Source organism: Anser anser (assembly GCF_964211835.1).
Source record: "Anser anser genome assembly, chromosome: Z".
In the NCBI taxonomy this organism is placed as follows: Eukaryota; Metazoa; Chordata; class Aves; order Anseriformes; family Anatidae; genus Anser; species Anser anser.
Genome location: NC_139723.1, coordinates 32,702,136 through 32,718,114, shown reverse-complemented (window position 1 = coordinate 32,718,114; position 15,979 = coordinate 32,702,136). Strand labels below are relative to the sequence as shown.

The window sequence follows — 15,979 nt, the reverse complement described above, 5'->3', positions numbered from 1 at the left end:
TGCTCCCTTTCCACTTCTCAATTGCACCCAAACCTTTGCTCCTCTGAAAATAATGGATAAATCTTTGCAGGTCAGTCAAATGGAGCTTGCAGATCTCATGAAATACACTGTTCTTGCAAAACAGAACTCATACAAAACCCAGACAATTATTAAGGGCTAGGAGACACTTGAACAGTTTTGGCTATTGCATGTTATATAACACCCTCCACAGAGATGCATGCCTGTTTCAAAAGGAGCTCTTTGTTATCTTGTTCTCTCTGGAAAGGCTGTTTGCAAAACCTAACTACCCTAAGCTGAGAAATTGCTTTTTATTTCGCATGTTTAATGTATGAACATTACATCCCATTTTTGTGAAAACGTTGTTACTTTAGCTCAGATAATCCTTTTCCCTGCCTGTTTTTCACAGGCAGCAGTCGTATCCCTCACAGCCCGTGTTTTGCTTCTTGTAAGACTGGCTGCTCAGTAGAACCCTGATGGTTCTACCAACCAAGTGCATTTGCATGATTTAAAGGTTTCTATCCTGATTGCATCTGTGCACAATTGACTCTAAAGGTCTTAGCTGGGTCACTCTTACATATTTACTTTACTTTTATTTATTTTACATTTTATTTTCCCTGTCTTTTCTTGGAAGCGCCCCTCCTCTCTTTATTGGTACACATGACAGTAAATCTTGTTTAGCTATTCCTTGGCTGTTGCTACTTTGCATTGCTTGGGAACTCATGGTTTGGAGGTTTGGGAGCTGTACTTGGAAGGCAAAAATAAAGTGTCCAGCTGCTGCTGCTCATGACCCTTCACTCTCTGTATGTCAGCATGTCTTATCTGAAAGAGAGAGTTAATCAGCCGTGAAATCCAGTGAGACTTGCTAAGGAACAGAACCACAGGGAAGACAGAGTACTATCACTGCTGCCTCTGCCAGAGATGAGTTCTGCCTCATCCCAGGGTAAATGCAAGTAGAAGTACTTAGCACAGTGTGTGTGAATGGTGTGCAGAAAGCTGTTACACCAGTTTCTGCAACCAAACAAGTGCTTCTGTTGTTCCTCCAGGGAAATCTTTATTTATCAAGCACCGTGAGGCATTATTTGCCAATTTATGGGAATCCCTAATGAAATAAGTGAATTCTTGAGCACTTACCTAAAGAAATCTTCTCTCCTGAATCAGCTGGCAAGAGGAAAACAAGCAGAGCCAAGCCAGATATGAGGACACAGGGAATCAGTAGGTTCAAGCCATAGTAGAGGGTGCGTCGGCGCATGGTGATGGTGTATGTCACATCTGGGTAGGGTTCTTTACAGCACTCGTAGTACATCTCATTCCTTTTTCCTGGGACACCTACAGAAAGGGAGGTCAGAGCAGTGAGGAGAGGTGCAGGACTGCCCAGCATCCATCCCCTTGGAAGGGGCCAAGAACAGATGGCTTATGAGCCAGTGTGTGGCTCATAAGGGCCTCTCACTGGCACCAAAAGGATCTCCAGAGACGCCCTAGTCTTTCCCCAACCACAAGCAGATCCAGCTTTTTGTGCAGAAAAATGTTTTTTATTTCATGTTCTTATGAACGAAATGTTTCTTATTTCAAGTTTCTTATTTTATTGCCTCTCAGATGCCCTGGCTGGTAGAAATACTGTAATCAGTTGTTCTGGGGCAGTTTTTCCTTGGCTATATATCCGGATTAGAAGACGAAACATCCTGCTTGCAAGTTCTCATTAAGGTGGTCTAAAACCTGTCCATTTCTACAGCATTACTTCTGATTTACCCCTACTTAAATGAGTTCAAAATATCTCACTGAGATCAAGCTATGAATAACCAATTCTGGACATGGGTTCCTCTTTTAAAAATATCTTCTAAAGGTATTAGAAGATATTTTAGGTATTTATTATTAAAGGTATCTTCTAAAGCACAGAAGAGGAGAGAGACATAGTGAGCTGCAGTTATTTGCAGATATTACTGACTGGAGGACACTTTCATGGTTTTCTGCGTGAGAGGGATTCTTTGCAAAAGCTCATTTCAGTTTTGCTGAAATAGTGTTTTTTGCACCAATCATTTTTTGGCTGATGTGTTAGAGTAGATGTGACAGTAGTGTTCAGTGTGTCTACATGAGGTACATCTAAGTATAGTACTGGCAAACTGCTCGGATGCATCAGCACCAGTAGATTTCATCTATGCACTTAGATTTCGGCAATTGCTTCAGAACACAGTGTTTTCAGACACATTTCAAAGAATGCATTTGAAAGGTTGTTTCTGAACTCTTTTTTTTTTTATGCTGTTGTTTTCATGGAAACTTTTAATATCTGTATTTCAAATGTCTCAACAGGATTGATCATTTCTATATATTTGGGTTTTGCCTTTGAAAATTAGACTACTGAAAAAAAAAAATTTAGGCCAGACAATTTACCCACTAAATCCCACTCTCCATTTGAGATGTAGTTGGAAATATCAGCGTCAAGCATCTGTAGGTCAATCAACCAGCCGCTGTGAGTCCAGGAGCCAAACTTCAAATCACACTTCTGCACATCGAAGGGGAACCAGCGGACATCAATGTAGCAGGTGCTCTTCAAGATACCTATGGACAGAAATCAACCAGAATCAATCACGTGCAGGGTGCAGTTCACCTCCACCCTTATCTATCCAGTTGATTCTGACCACCTTTCTTTTGCAAAAGCCTGTGTGATGTAGTCGTGGGGTAACCAAACAACTAGCACAGGTGGAAAATGTTGGCATGTGTGGAATATCATCCCTTCCTGGGGCACCAAGGAAGAGCAGAGAAGATGACCTGTGCAGCCCGTGCCACCAGCAGCTGGTGGCAAAGCACAGACGTCAACCCTGCAAACCCTCACCCCTGCAGGCCCATGGCTCTTCAGCCCTCACCTTACCTCCCCACCTCCCCTGGGCCAGCAGCCATCTCAGATGTGCCGTGCGATGGAGAAGCAGCTCCTGCTTCATTAGAAAGTTATCTCCAATGCTCTGCCGAGGTGACCTGTTTGCAGTAATTGTTTCTGTGTTCTCCCTAAAACACCAGCTAACACGAATCCTACCTCTGATTCACCTAAACAGAGTCTGATGCTTTGCTGTAAGTACTCAGGCTGCGACTTTTCAAGATTAAAATCCCCAAAACAGAGTTACTGTGTTGCTGTTTCTGCCTGCTGCTGCAGAGGCTGAGGGCATTCTGGCATAACTGTGTAGTATGTACACGGTTACTTATTCCCCTGCACAAACACTGATGCTCTGCAGAGGCTAGATTCCCTCCTTTTGCTCCGTCAATTTCTGGTAGGTCTGCCTCCCACTGCCACAGCCATTGCGGGGTTGGTTTCATGGGCGTTTTCTCCCGGCTTCTCCCAAATCTTGGCTCTGCTCCCTTCCTTCTCAACAGACAGCTGTCTCCTGCTTGTCCCCTCTCTCCACTCCTCCACCAAGCCATATGTAACAGAGCTTGTTTCTCTAATGGAGAGCAGTAGCGGGTACAGCCTGCTCTCAGTCCTGGGAAATAAAACTTTCATGAAGCCTTGGAAACAACATCTTTTTCTCCTTTCCATGTTTTCCAGTCTCTTGATTGATCTAGCTGTTTCTGTGAGCAGTTGTTGCATTAAGTAGGCTGATTATCAACATTTACCTTCTAAATTGTGTTGGGCAAAGCAGTTTAGCAGCAGTTAAATTCATTTAGGAAATTATTTCCTGTGCTTTGCATGAGACATTTCTATTACTCCTTATTCTCTCTTTTCAATTTCCTTGGGGTCTTAAGTAACCAATTCTTCGCCACAGAGTTTGTAGCTCACCATAGATGTACTCTGCTTGTGTGGTATGCTTTCTCCTCTGTTAGGTGAAAAGAGATTGGCAGAGCACCAGATCTGCCCACACAGACACCTTTTCCATCACCTACTTGTGCAGACCCTTGAGGAATGAAGAAGGCTCTGCTCTGGTGCATCCTGATTTAATTCCTGTCATCTGTTTCTCCCTGGAGAGCAACCATTCCCATGGTCCGCCGCAGAAAAAAACATAAAGTTCATAAAGATTTTTGTTTGTTTGTTTGTTTTTTCATTTGCTTGTTTGTTTTGTATGTTTTTAAAGAGGTCTCAGAGGTAGGGATCAGCTGGGGATCAGCCACCAGGGAAGACCCTTTTGTTTCCTGGTGTCCCTTGTGGATGTGCTGGCATCAACAAACCAGCAGCTATGGCACAAGGTTTGGACATTTCTTGCCCACCAAACGGAGTGACTGCGGAGCTAGCTTGTGTGTTTTCTGGCAGGTCCTAGCTGCTCAGCCCTCTGGGCACTGAATCAACAATACAGACAGAAAGTGGGATGTGTTCTGGGTCTGGCTGGCCAGCACTGGCCTCAGTTCATCTTTTCACCTGGATCTGGAGGTTCAGCCTCATGAGGTGGACTTGGCTGCAGAGGGATTGCTGCTTCTGGGTGCCTCCTCTGGTCACAGCTCTTCTCACTCTTAGGAAAGAGCTAGTTGGTTGACATGAGAAACTTCCCTCTGTGGTAAAGTGACCTGTGGTGCGTACCACCTTGCTTTGGGCAATACCTCAACTGGGCCTCTGAATGATCAAACTGCTCAGGAGAGAGATTTACTGACTTATGAAGTGGAAATACGCAACTAATAATGGACCTAAATTACTTCAGTGGGTCTGTCTAATAATTAAATTACACAGCTTGCAAAATTTCTGCAGACTGCTTCTAAACACTTTGAATTCATTTATGAAGGAAAACTGCTTGTAGTTATTTGAAGCTACACATTCACTTAAAACAAACAAACACATTGCATTCTACCTGGAGGAATATATTGGCAGGATCCAGAGTAATTCACCAGCACATTTGTGTGAAATGTTGCATCAAATCTTTCATCCGCACTATAACACGATATAAAGAAAACAAAAGAAAAGAAAGAAAATGTAGGCTGATGTTTGAGTTAAGATGTACCAAATTCCTACAGAAAAAATAATCTTTTGTGAGAATTCAGTGCACAGAATCAAGGTCTGGCTTACACCTAAGTTAAGAGCACACCCTATATTAGTATCTTGCCTTCTGATAGACATTATTGGCCTGCTCCCAGACATGCTGGTGACTTTCTTAATGTCTTCAGAGAATCAGAGAATCATATCATAGAATGGTTTGGGTTTGAGGGGGCTTTAAAGACCACCCAGTTCCAACCCCCTGCCATGGGCAGGGACACCTCCCACAAGACCAGGTTTCCCAAAGCCCCATCCAGCCTGGCCTTGAACACCTCCAGGGATGGGGCATCCACAGCTTCTCTGGCCAACCTGTGCCAGTGGCTCACCACCCTCTGAGTAAAGAATTTCCTCCTAACCTCTAATGTAAATCTCCCCTCTTTTAGTTTAAAACCATTCCCCCTTGTCCTATCATTATCTACCCAAGCAAAAATGATGCTCTCCATCTTTTTTAATAAATCCCCTTTAAGTAGTGAAAAGCTGCAGTGAGGTCTCCCCAAAGACTTTTCTTCTTCAGTCTCAACACCAGATGTCACAGGGCAAAGGCAGAAGGGAAAGGAGCAGAAGTATCATAGTTTTTGACGTTTCTAAGTGGTTTTCAAAGACTGGACTGTAGGCAGGATGTTTTTTTTTTTCTGGGGCTGCTGTCAGAATCAGGCAGCTCATGGTGTAAATCAAGTTATTTTTTACCTAGATATCTATTATGGGAGAAAAGATTTCCTGAGGCTATAATTCTGCAGTCTCTTAGGATACATGGGGGCCAAAGGTTTGCTTCAGGCAATGGAAGAAGACACTGGAGAGAAGTTCTTTCAGATCTGGGGTTCATAGGACAGTACTGATTGAGACTGTAAGAGCAGAAACCATGCAAAAGGGACCAAGAAAAGAGAATTTATTTAAGATTCCACCAGTTCTGAGAAAAAGAAGGGAATAGTGAATATCACTAAGAAGGGAATAGGGAATATCACATTCTGTCATAGTGTGCTGAGCAAGGGCGAGCATTCTTCAAGGGAGCAGGCATGGGGACCTGCTCCAGGTTAAATACAGAAGGTTCCCCGTGCTGGTGCTACAAACCCTTGCCTGTCATGGCTACGTGCAGGTCTTTGTTGCATGACTCCACCATCTTACACACCCAGTCTTACAACCAAACAAGTAAAATTCACATTCCCTGTTCCTCTTATGACCTGCCCTCTGTTCCGGTCTGAGGAGTCCTCAGGCAAGACATGCTGGAGGAGACGACATACAGGACACACAGACAGCCTACTCTGATGGGAAAAAGTAAATCACAGTGTCTGCTGCTTCAGGATCCTCTGCATCGTGGCTTGGAAATCAAGGGCTGAGCATTGAAAACATGGGAGCAAGATCATATGCCTCAGGATAAGATTAATGAAACAGAACAAAACAATGGGGATGAAATTGAAAAGACCAAGGTGCAGGACAAGTGATGACATAAAAGGCAGCAAAAAAGGCTTTCATTAGTAGAAGAAAACAAGGAAAAGTCTAACAGGACAAGTCAGACAGGATAGACCCACTGCTTGCTGTGGTACAGAGAGCTGCAGTATCCTGTACCCTCTGCACTTCACTCTTCACAAATTGTGGCTCACCCCAAGTAATTCTCACACAGCGCCAGGAGTCCAGGGCAGGAGAGGGGAGGAATAGGTTAAAGAAGTGTATGTAGATAAGAGAGATTCCAGTTGGCAGCACTGATGAAATTTACTCTCAAGTACTGAAGGGACTGGCCGAAATACCCTCTGAAGCATTAACAATTATCTGTGAGAGCTCGGGGAGAACAGGGAAGGGCTCAGTGAATTAGAGAAGATCAAACAGAATTCTGACTTTTTTTTCTTTTTTTTTTTGTAAAAAGGTAAAATTACAGACACATCAGTCTAACTTCAAAGATAATGAGGTGAAAAAAGCTGGCACAGATTTGTCAAGGGCCAACTGGATCAAATCAATCTAATTTTCTTACTGACTAAATGAATAAGAGGAGGTAGGAGATATATCTGAACTTCAGAAAGCCTTTTCCATGTCATGCTCTTATAAATAAACTAGAGTAATATGGACCATACCATATGCTTCATTTTTGGTGACTGAAAATGAGTAGAGAGACTTTAAGTAGTAAAGCCGGAGTAAAGAATTATACTTTAAAAATTTCCAGGCCACTCCAAGCCTCCTTCAGATATAGTGGGGACTTGGAATGGAAAATGGATCTTGGTAGACAGTGAAAAAAAGCAGAATGAAATTCAACCCAGATAATTAGAAAATATTATGCATAAAACTGACAGAAAATGACAGATCAGTGAAAATCTAGCCAGACAGCAAGACTGGAGAACAAAATTAGTCCAAAAGTAAGATGTTAGAGCAAAAATAAAATCTCTCCCTCCTGGAAAGAATTAAAGAAAAGTGTCTAGAGAACTTTCACTCCAACCAAAACTGCAGAAGTACTGTCCAGAGTACTGGACTCTCATGGAAAAGAAAAAAAAAATAATCTAGAGTGTTAAGAGGAGACAAGGAGTGACGAAAAGAAGTTTAGAAAATGTGGGTGATGGGTAATGTGCAAAGAAACACAGATTGTTCAGTTCAGGCAGGAAGACTCTGGCAGCGGTAATTTTCTAGCACAGGTGCGTTAATTATAAGGAGAGTATGGATTGTTTGCTCTGCACATTCACTGGGATAAGGGAAATAAGACATCTGCAAAACAACTGCAAGATTTAAACTGGCTATTAGAAAAATCTGTTAGCTGTTGGGTTTTTTTTGTTTTGTTTTTTTTTTTTTTTTTTTTTTTTTTTACGTGTAAGAGAAGAAGTCCTGGATGGATAAAGCCCTGAAATATCAGTGAAGCAATGTTGTTTTCCACCACCTAGTGCTCTAGTGTTAGGCTCTCACTGGATATTGCGCACCTTGCTTACCTGTTATACAGAAGAATGTCTGGTACCCAAATCTGGTCAGCTGGAAATCGTAAGTTCTGCACTCCTGGGTATTCATACTGATCCCAAGACAAGTAAATATCAACCCAGTACTGTTGGAAAATACATACATTATGTTATACAAGCTGGCAAAAGACTTTTAAGGTATCTGGAATGTTTAGGGAACAGAATGGATGTTGTCAATAGCAATAGCAGTAGTATGATAGTATGATAGTATGGCTAAAAGGGTGTTACGTGTGCTATAGCTGAAGACACCCTCTGCAAAGGACAGGATACACATAGGCTGTGCCCTGACAGTCCTGTAGTCCCGTGGGATGGTTTGTGTTAGTTTTTCCAATAGAGCTAAACCCATTCTTTCTGCAAATAGCAGCAGGTAGCTGCAGAAGAAGCTGCACCCATTAACTTGACATAGTGTTCGGCTGCTTAAGTCAAAGCAGAATTAGCTCAATCATTCAAGTCTCCCGCAGGCTTTCCCCTGCAGAGCTGCATCTTTGCTGAGCACAAACCATTAAGGAGATCGGTTTATGCTCCGTAAGAATAGATCATATCTCTCACCATACGCCACCAGCAGCAGACGTGGTGGGAAGCTCCCTCCACCACAGCCCTAAGTGAAGATCAGTTTTGCTTATCCTGCGTGGCCAGCACTGGTCACTGCTCAGCTGGAGAGGTTTGCAGGAAAGGGAAGAGGTGCATTTAGGGATGAGGTTGTTAAATCGGGAGGGAAGGCAGTGCTCCTAGGAAGCTGTCCCAACTATGAGCCTGGGCACTGCTGACAGCAGTGCAGCACAGGGCTGCACGTGGTCCTCTGCGTTTGGGAGTGCGTGCTGGGGGGTTCTTGTACAAGCCATGAGAGCAGGGCACCCAGGTCTTACTGTGTCTTACTTCACCACAGGTCCTCATCTCTGCCCTTGGAGAGGCCCTGAGCCCCTTAAAGAGTCTCTCCTTCACTTGTGGTGGGAGTCTGGCTTTTGGGCTCTCCATTGCAAGACCCCCTATGCCCAGTGGTCTAACTATATAGGTTGGTATTACCTCCTGAAGCCAACAGGTCTGCCCAATGGATTAACTCAGTCTCCTTCGCTTTGTTTCAAATGCTAAAAGGAACATCGGAAAAATTTCAGAGGACTCAAGAACATGCACTAATTTCACACTGCAGACAAATTAAAAGGCAGCAATCTTGCTTTCCAGGTAAGAAAATGCATCCAGTAGTTTGCTATTAGGAAGGGGGGGTTGTTCTTTATCGACACAGGTTACTCACCATCTGCAGCCAAGCGTTTGTGATCAACACCTGGTTCTTCTCATCCTTTGAATGAAAGGGGAAAGGAAAAAGGGAAAGGGAAAGGGAAGAGAAAAACGGATGAGCCACAAATTACAGATAAATTACAAGTGGAAGAGTTCTTGTTCTGCTTCTTTGAAAACCCATGCTCTTGGGGTAAACAAGCACAAATGGTATGGAGTAGACTGGGAGCTCAGCACAGAACCACCCAGCTGCTTTGCATGGCTCAGACAATAATGGCTCTTTCTACCCTTTAAAACTACAGACCTCCTGAATTTATCATAACAAATCACTATCAAAAGTGAAAATAATAGACAACAGCTGTTATTTTGCTGGAGACAATTGAAGAGCTTACCAAATGCACAAGCTTTTCCTTTTGGCTAGCTGGGCAGAACAAGTTATTTCTAATACCATGAAGCATGTGGTAATTGGAGCAGGTTTATGTCTTCTCTGCTGCCACTGCAAAACCGTAGTGAAACAGCACTGGAAGCACTCTTCTTTTGGAGTCTGCAGAACCCCAGATCCACACCTATGCTTTGCATAGCTCCAGATACTGCCACAGGTGTGCCCTGCACTTATGGGGAGCTAAGGCTGGGTACTCAGTGGTGCTGGTTCACTGTATGCACAGTTCTGTCCAGCTTGAACTGAGGTGGATCCTGAGGTTTGGGTTTGATGCTGTGCCTGGGGGCATTTCTGACCAACGTAGCCACTTTCCAAGAAAATCACATTTTTGGCCAAAAGGCATGCCAGAAGCCAGCACTTGTCCTCTCTGCTTCAGCTCAGATCTCTTGGAAGGAACAGCCATGGCCTGGGCAATGTGACTCACTTGTCCGCAGCAAAGTGGGAATGCTTTCAACCTGTCACACCCCATACTGCATTGACTTGCCTACCCTTCCTACAGGTAAGTTACTATAAAGTACAACTTGGGCTCCTGAGACACTACTCTTCTTTAATTAGAGACAGTTTTTATGATTGATTGTGTTTTTTCCTATTCTTCCATAGCCAAAGAGAAACATCAGACACAGAACTCATGCAGAGACTAGAGCGATTAGCGATATTACAAGGAAGATGTGGAGATCTCTGAAGGAGAGCTAGATGTTTTATCATCAGACAAAGCTGCTGTGAAACTCTACAGAAAACCCTGTGACTTCACTGCAGTGATCAAACCTCAGGGCCCAACAGAGCAGCAAATACTCATGGACAGTGTGCAGTAAGAGCAGACAGACAGAGAACTTCACCAAGATGCAAGAAGATGTGTTGTCCTAGCAAATTTCTGAGGAGAAACACCCATTAGTCCTGGCTGTCACCTAATCAAGTTACTTCCCAGGCTCATGGTGACAACAACGTGGTGCCAGTGCTCTGGACTCCTGAGCTACCAATTCATGTGTCTGTGTGTGTGTGCACGCCCTACGAAGCATCTGTTCTTCTGCAGTGTTTGGAGTGGGACACACTGCAATTGCAGACTGCTCCAGCAGGCATTAAAACCCTAAAGAGCATTCCCTGACCATGTTCTTAATGTTGAAGATAAGTGAGCGTGTGTCCTCCATGCAAAACTCTCTGTCACACCACTGCCTCTCCTGCTCCCCTCAAGTCCATGCCACTTGTACTTTTCATTGGCACTCAGCATCCAAAAATGCTTGGTCTCCAAAATTACAAGGTAAACCACAGTTCTGAAGTAGCCTGGGCTTTTTGGTTAGCCCAGATCCATAATTACACTTACTGGTTAACATAGGCAGTGAAACCAGAACTGCCTTAATCACTTTGGAAAAAATACCAGTCTGCTCATTTTACCTCGTGGGGAAAGGGAGGAAAGTACCTTACACTTTTTGTTGGCTACCCGAAAGCCACAGGGGGATGCAGCAAAGGGTAGTGTGGATCTGGAAGGCCTGTAAGTTTACTCCATGTGGAGATGTTTCTGCTCAGGAGCCTTTAACTCTTGACAAGCAAACTTCCTTTTACTTGACGTAGTAAGTTTATTCTCAATAAACTCCATGATTGCAAAGAAAAACACCTAGTGCAGACCTCTGTACTTCACAGAACTGCCTGTTGCGCTTAGCTGCTCACCCATCATATCTTTATGAGGTCCTTATTCAGAGTCAGGTGCTAATGACCTTGGCAATCAGCTTTGTCTTCAAGCAATTCATCAGCCACCGCACAGCATGTGGATATTTCATGTAGCGTTAAACACATTACCTTGGGTACAATTTGCCTCCTTGTCACAAGGCCACAGTGTTCAACGTGTTTGTTCTGCTTCTCAGTTTTGTTTTGCAGTCAAAGTTGAACTTTTCTATTAGAGTTGTCACACATTCATCCGGAGCGTAAGCACATCCTGCATGGTCTTCCTGCCTTGCTTTTTGATAACCACAGTCAGAGAGAGCACAAAGTCTAACCAGAGCTTTGGGCTGCTTATGACTCTTTCAGCCTTGGGGGAAAAAATGTCACTTCAGGCTCTTTTCATGGCCATTCAGAGTCTGTCTATTCTCATCCTCGCCTCCAGGCTGCTAAGCTTTCAAAGGCTTTATAGACAGCAAATGCTATTTCCGTATTCAGCACTGATTAAAAGAAGCAACCTGACGGGTCCTTCTTATCACAGGAAGGAACAGAAAGTTTTCTAAACAAGGATCTGAGTTTGGAAAAAAAAAAAAAAAAAAAAAAAAGACTGTTCTGGGGGAGCAGAGGGGGACAATCCCCTCCCTCCACCTGCTGGCCACCCCTCTGTTGATGCAGCCCAGGACGCAGTTGGCCTTCTGGGCTGCAAGCACACACTGCTGGCTCACGTCGAGCTTTTCATCCACCAGAACTCCCAAGTCCTTCTCTGCAGGGCTGCTCTCAGTGAGTTCTTCTCCCAGTCTGTCCTCATGTCTGGGATTGCCCAGACCCAGGTGCAGCACCCTGCACTTGGACTTGTTGAACCTCATTAGGTTCACGTGGGCCCACTTCTCCAGCATGTCCAGGTCCCTTTGGATGGCATCCCTCAGAAGACCCCTCCTCAGAAGGACCCCGAGGAGCCAGGCCTTCCAAGAATGCACCCTGAGGCTGCCCAGGAGGTGAGGGCTGTGGAAGTCTGGAAGTCTGAATCTATCATTCCATGTTAGTGCAAGGGGCTTTTAAGGCCTGAGATGTTTATGGAGCTTTCCATCTTTGCAAGTTTGTTGTTTTACTGGGCTGTGCAGCTTTGTAACCTATAAGGAAACAGTTTGGCCTTTGGAGTGTGCTGGTTGCCTGGCCTTTCCAGAGCTCAGGAGGGATCAGGATCTGTGGGCAGAAGTCATCTCTGAGATACCTGGGCATGGGAGGGAGCGTATTTGTCTGCTATAAGGGTACTTACAGGTAACCAAGAGTATGTATGCCTTACCTAGTCCCAGGAGCTCAATGGCAGGCACTGTTTTGCCTAGATGAAAGCCATTTCTCCCACTTGGGAAGCACTGGAAACAGTTCCCTCATTGCATGTTGTGGATTTGTGCAGAGGGATCAGTTGTGAAGGTGCCTTTCCTTCAGGAGAAAGCTTGAACAACCCAGCCCTTTGCTTTTCCTGTGCATGGCCTATACCTCGCTTGGCACTGTCAGCCCTGGCGATGACCTTCCCTCTGTTTTTCACTCTCCGCTCTTCCTGTAGCAAAGCACCCAAAGCAGCCCAGCCAAGATCCCAGGTGAGACTGGAGAAGACAAGCACCCAGAGATGCTTTTTCAGCACTCCTCAGGCTGTTCCCCTGGGCTGCAAACGTTCAGCTCAAAAAAATCAGTTTGCTTCTGGTTATTTAAAAATGCTGGGAAAGCTATTTCTGTGGTCAGTAGCCAGTGCAAGAGTTGCCCTCTAAATCCTTTCTTTCTTTATCTGGGTCACATTCTCCCCTTTCTATCTTCAGACTCACCCCAGTTAATCCTCTCTCTTGGACATCTGATTATTCCTTTAGCCTTTGACCCATGGATGTTTCCTCCAGTGCATGTGCTAGGACATGTGTGAGTTTTATTTTTATTTATTTATTTATTTTCCCTGCTTCCAACTCAAAGCTCTCAATATGCGTAGGTCTGCCTTTCTTTTGCACCAATGCCTATCAGTAGACTCTCCCTTGCCAGGCCAACATCCAGGCAAACTATGCCTGCCTTCAACTGCGTAATTATATGGGTCATTACACATGGATGGAAAAATCCAAAGGCCTTCCTGGTTTAGTAGCCACATCCTATGGTGATATGTCATCCCTGTAACGAGGCATTTACTAACAGGTGACTGACCAACCTCATTAATCTTTGCACTTTCGCAGAGGGAGTTAATTCTGCCATTGATTTATCACAAGATACTGAGCAGAAAAGTCCTAAATTGCACAGGTAACTCTTAGCAGTGACCAAAGGCCATATGGGGCTACTTTGGTTAATTTCTTTTCTTTTTTTTTTTTTTTTTTTTAATGCTGCTTTTGTGTCTGAATATGTAGGAGGGTTATGGTCAAGAGAGAACACCACTGACCTTGAGACTCAGCTTTGTTAGCAGAGGCATCATTCTCCACACTGGATTTTGATCAAGAGAATCAAAAGGAAACAGTAAGGCTTTCAAATGCTCTTAGGCTCTGTCTATATCTGCAGCAGGCAGTCCTTTCCACTGACAAAAAAACCTACTACCCACTACCTTGGGATGATTAAGTAAAAGAGCTTTAATGCATTGTATGAATGAAGCCCCACAAAACCAGACGGCTTGGGGAAAGCCTGGGTTGCCCTGGCAACAGTCATTAAGCATAGCTGGACAGCCTTTATACTTTTTTTTCAGTGTTTGTTAACTATAAGCACTCGTACATCTACAACTTGCCTTCTGAAAGAGCATTTAAAACGTTGGAATGAACGTTGCCATAGTAACATCAAAATTGAGGAGATAACTCATGTTTAAGTACTTCATTTCCGAACTTTCAAGAAGGCACTTTCAAGAGGAAATGGGAATGGGGTGATGTCCTGGGGTCAAGAGGAAGGGATGACGAGGGACACAAATATACACTGGAACACCAAAGATGAACAAACATCAACCGATGTCTGCTGAGCATTTCTGTGCGCATCAGGATGGAGACGTGGTGAAGTTTGTCAAGCCAAAGATATAGTTAAGAGCTCATAGCTGAATATCCACTCCCTCCTGCTTTTCTCATTTTACCACCTTGGGCCTTTACTCCTATGTACAGTTAAAGGTGTTTTATTTAACTTCTATGGGATGCAGACTTAGTCTCACACCTTTCATAGTGCATGGCATTCAACGACAGACTGTGGCTGTAAGTGCCTCACTGGTGAATATCTGTAATTTTTTGCTACAATGCAGCCACTCACCAGGGCCTGAAGACCTGGACTTCTGGGAAGAGTGCCATATTAGAGACTCCAGAGCTGGTTTGATGGCTATTTGGCCTCAAACCCTTCAGCAGAGACCTGCACATTCAAGGTACCCCATCCCCACACCGTGGCAGGGTGCTGGGAAGAGTGAGGGTTCGTGCTTTGTCCTGCCACTTCACACACGTTTCCCTGGGAAGCCCCAGGAGCTGCGACAACGGGCCTCACGTGGCTTTCCAGCACAGGGCTGCTCTCTGATGACCGCTTGGATGAACTGACATGCCTGCCCAGTTCCTGAGGGAAAGGATGTTATGTCACAGCCTAAAATCAGCCTGCCCTCCACTGAAATACCAAGCCATCCACACACAGCATGTAGGTGGTTTGTGTAATCTCCAGGGTGGGTTCCTCATCCTGAAATAGCCCTCTGTGTGTTTTGTGCACAGTTGGCAGGTGTTCTGATAAACAGGACTCGACAAAAATAATATTATTCCAGCATATTCATTATTCATTGCCTTTTTCAGAATTTGAAATGACAGGAAAAGCAGTGGGAGGGGCCAGAGAAAGGTCACAAACAGGCCAGCCCTGAGAACTCACCAAAGTCTCACTCCCAGGACACCTGCAAAGGTGCCTTTGCATTTCCTCCTCTATCTACATGCTGTCGTGACAGGGCATAAGTCTGTTCTGAAACACAAGCAAGCACTTAAAGCCTTTTGTGAGGGATGGGAAATGGGGGAAGAGGATTTTACTTAAGAACTGAAGTGACTCTCAGGAGTTACACTCAAGGATACAGCACTAAGATACAAACCTTCCAAACACCGACAAACTAAGAAATGGACAAGGACACGCTGACAGCTTTGGTTTAAATGCTTTATTGCAACTTGAGGATTTAGAAACGTGACCATTTTCAGTACCCCTGTCCTGTGCCAGTTTCCACAGCCCCTGGGCAATGGTGAGGCATGGCCAGAAGTCTGATTTGTGAGGACTCTGCTGCCTTTACTGGAGGAAAGTGTCATGCATTTCAAGCAGTTGAGTGTTTCTCCAAAGGACAAGTTTCTTTCCCTGCCACTGCTATCAGGCTCCTGAGTGATAATCAGGCAAATCTCACCTTAAATAATTTTTGCTCCTTTGCACCTTGTCAAGCTGAAGTAACAAGTGATAGGGACTCCTGAGAATCCTAGATGACTCAAATAAGATTAGGGAGTAACCATGGGTTCAAAATCTAAATTCCCCTGTCCTCAAATGGGATAGTACAGGCCTTTTTGCTACACAGGCAGAAGACTGGGTAGTTATTGTGAAATGCCCAATCTGGATCAGCATCACAGGAAAAATAAAAATAAATAAAATAAAATAAAATAAAATAAAATAAAATAAAATAAAATAAAATAAAATAAAGTAAAAAATCAGTGTATTTCTTGTTAAAACCACAGCCACCAAGCACAGCTTGGAGACCCATGCCAAATAACAGAGAGCAAACAAGCTGTTGGATTGCTGCTTACTAGGTGAACCCTATCCACTCCTTACCCTGAGCCATGCAGAAGCCAATGA

The 15,979-nt window shown here is 44.2% G+C and overlaps 1 protein-coding gene across 1 annotated transcript in view; it reads right to left on the bottom strand.

Moving 5' to 3' along the window:
* LOC310890206 (neuronal acetylcholine receptor subunit alpha-7-like) overlaps nt 1-15,979 on the bottom strand; it is a 59,973-nt gene that overhangs the window by 19,981 nt on the left and 24,013 nt on the right. Inside the window, exons 4-8 of the mRNA XM_083818931.1 lie at nt 9,119-9,163; nt 7,846-7,955; nt 4,761-4,840; nt 2,386-2,553; nt 1,132-1,326 (exon numbers count right to left, since the gene is read on the bottom strand). Of these exons, the coding sequence (XP_083675057.1) occupies nt 1,132-1,326; nt 2,386-2,553; nt 4,761-4,840; nt 7,846-7,955; nt 9,119-9,163 (598 nt within the window). The remainder of the gene's footprint in view (nt 1-1,131; nt 1,327-2,385; nt 2,554-4,760; nt 4,841-7,845; nt 7,956-9,118; nt 9,164-15,979) is intronic.